The 2603-nt window shown below is 28.0% G+C and overlaps 2 protein-coding genes across 2 annotated transcripts in view; both read right to left on the bottom strand.

Annotated features, from left to right (window-relative positions):
- The window catches only part of LOC110262358 (UPF0301 protein SAV_5129-like), a 1432-nt gene extending 960 nt beyond the window's left edge, over positions 1 to 472 (bottom strand). Inside the window, exon 1 of the mRNA XM_021122639.1 lies at positions 325 to 472. Within this exon, the coding sequence (XP_020978298.1) occupies positions 325 to 472 (148 nt within the window). The remainder of the gene's footprint in view (positions 1 to 324) is intronic.
- LOC107635361 (probable mitochondrial saccharopine dehydrogenase-like oxidoreductase At5g39410) overlaps positions 1 to 580 on the bottom strand; it is a gene marked incomplete in the record, with an annotated part of 3852 nt that extends 3272 nt beyond the window's left edge. The window contains 1 exon segment of the mRNA XM_016338830.2: positions 325 to 580.

Genomic DNA, 2603 nt, shown 5'->3' with positions numbered 1-2603 from the left:
TATTAGTTAAATTTTTACTATAAAATTATTTTTTGATATCTGCTAATAGTTATTAAAATGGGCTAAGCATATATATGATATATGACATTGTATAATCTGCATACTACTCTGTGCCTTAAATTCTAAGCTCATTCATGCTAGATATTTTTTTTAACAATAACTAATATATACATGAAAGTAGTAAAGAAATTTTCACATCAAAGATTGAAGTACTTTCATATATTAATTCATTAAATAAATTTTTAACAAAAAAATCATGTACGAGAAAGTAGATATGAGAACATACTTCATAGTGTAGATTTTAGTAGAAAGTGAAGAACTTACATGATATATGATAAGGAACTCTAACTTTTTTGCACCGGAGTTGTTGAGAAAATCTCTTGGAGAATGCTAAAGATCCGGCTCTGATTGTGGGAATCAGTTGTTCTGTGGATTTGGTGAAGGAATTGTTGGCGAGCAAACTAGCTTCCATGTTAACTGAGATCCTTCAAAATAAAGGGTAAAGAACAATGGGAACAGTTTGATGGAAAAAAGTGTATAAATGATGGAATAAGGATTAATGTGCACCACATATAGCGTATAGTTTTTGTATTTTGCATCTCATCCAATGTGTGTGTCTTGGAAGTATGGGCCAATGGATATACTTTAACAAAAGGCCACATAAGAGGACAAAAACCATAGTGCTTCCCGGTGCTTTTATTGGTTGGTTTTGGATGGACAAAAACCTTAACCTTTTTGTGCATTATGTGTCAAGTTCTATGCCACTTGTCTATTACTATTATGCCATAACTTCCAACATTGAAAAGGTTTCCAAGTTGTGGATGTTCGAGATTGTAGAGGAGTATACGTGGCATTAACAGCTAAAGGAAAGAAGCTTAATCAGCACTAGTAGTATTGTTAAAGTTTAAATGATTAATCCTTAATTGGCCAGTTACAAGATTTAAGTGTTTAACTACCAAAGTTTGACTGAATTGATCACCTTTCCAACATAAATGATTTAAAGTTTGACTATAAATGTTGAATTTCGTGACCTAAATTATTCTAAAAAAAATTCATATGCAGATTTTCATCTAAAATTGATAATTAAGAGTTATTAGATATTTAAAAATTTTGACTAAATTATAATAAAAAATGCTATTTTCATATAAAATTGATAATTAAAAGTTGTTAGATATTTAAAAAATTTGACTAAATTATTATAAAAAATACTATTTATACAACACAAATCAATCTTTAATCAGCCTTTAAATTTAATATTTATTATTTTAATTAATTATATTTCCTATTTTTAAGGAATCACTATTATTTTAAATTTTATTAACTTAAAAATTTCTAACTTCTTATCACTATAATAAAGCATTTCCTTTATTTTCTCCCTTTCTCCTAACGTCATCATCACCAATCTCTCGTTCGCACTCTTTTCCTCTCTCTCATATAGCAAAATTCTCTGCTTTAAATAAAAAAACTCATGTAAGTATTTTATCTACACATTCGAAATTAGAATATCATTATAAACTCAACTGGTCTAATTAAACACAAACACATTTAAAATTATGTTGCCTTTGATTATTCAAACAAACAAAAAACAAAATAAGAACAACATAAACACATTCAAAATTACGTTACCTTTCATTAATCAAGAGAAAAATAAAAAATAATATAAACACATCTAAAATTATGTTGTCTTTCATTAATAAAAAAAAAAGAAGAGACAAACTACTACAAATAATGCAGGATAGTAAACAAAAATTATCTACACATCCAAAACAGTTTGATTACAAGCTCAGCTGGCTCCAATTAAACACATAAACACATCAAAATTATGCAACTTTTCAGTAACCAGAATTAAAAAAACAACAACAATATAAACACATCTAAAACACATTTAAAATTATACCAGATTAAAAAAACAACATAAACACATCCAAAATTATACTTTAATTAATCAGAAAAAAAATAAAAACAATATAAATACATCCAAAATTATTATGCCTTTCATTAGAGGAAAAAAAAAGCCAACAAGAATTATTAACAGAAAAAAAAGGATAAGATAGGGGAGAGAAAGCACTACAAATCATGCATATAGTGAACAAAAATTATCAACACAGCCACATCCAAATACCCGATGAGTATTTCCGACGCAGAGGAGGAAGGCGACGAAGATGAGCTTGGAAGGAGAGGAATGCGATGTTATGGATAAGCGCCAAGGTGGAGGAAGACAGCGTCGAGGATGAGGGTTGAGGAGGACGGTGGCGCGGACGAACGGCGATGAAGGATGACTCCTCTGGATTTTCAAAGTGCGCGCAGTTGAGTTTTGGATGTGAGCCTCTGGGTTTTGGATTTGGAATAAATGTGACTTCTCTACTACGAGAATTTTGAATGGGCTTAATTAATAATTATATGGTTTAAGGTTTATTTTAGAATTTTAAAATTAAAATTTTGAATTTTGAATAATTTAATGTTTAGATGTATATTTAAATTATAATATATTAATAATTAAATATATTAAATTTGAAACAAAAATTTAAATTTTAAATTTTAAATTTTAGTTTTATTTAGTTTGTATTTTAAATATGTATTTAATTTTAAAAGGATACTAAATC

The sequence above is a fragment of the Arachis ipaensis genome, chromosome B04 (genome assembly GCF_000816755.2).
Source record: "Arachis ipaensis cultivar K30076 chromosome B04, Araip1.1, whole genome shotgun sequence".
Classification (NCBI taxonomy): Eukaryota; Viridiplantae; Streptophyta; class Magnoliopsida; order Fabales; family Fabaceae; genus Arachis; species Arachis ipaensis.
This window is presented reverse-complemented; position numbering and strand designations above follow the sequence as displayed.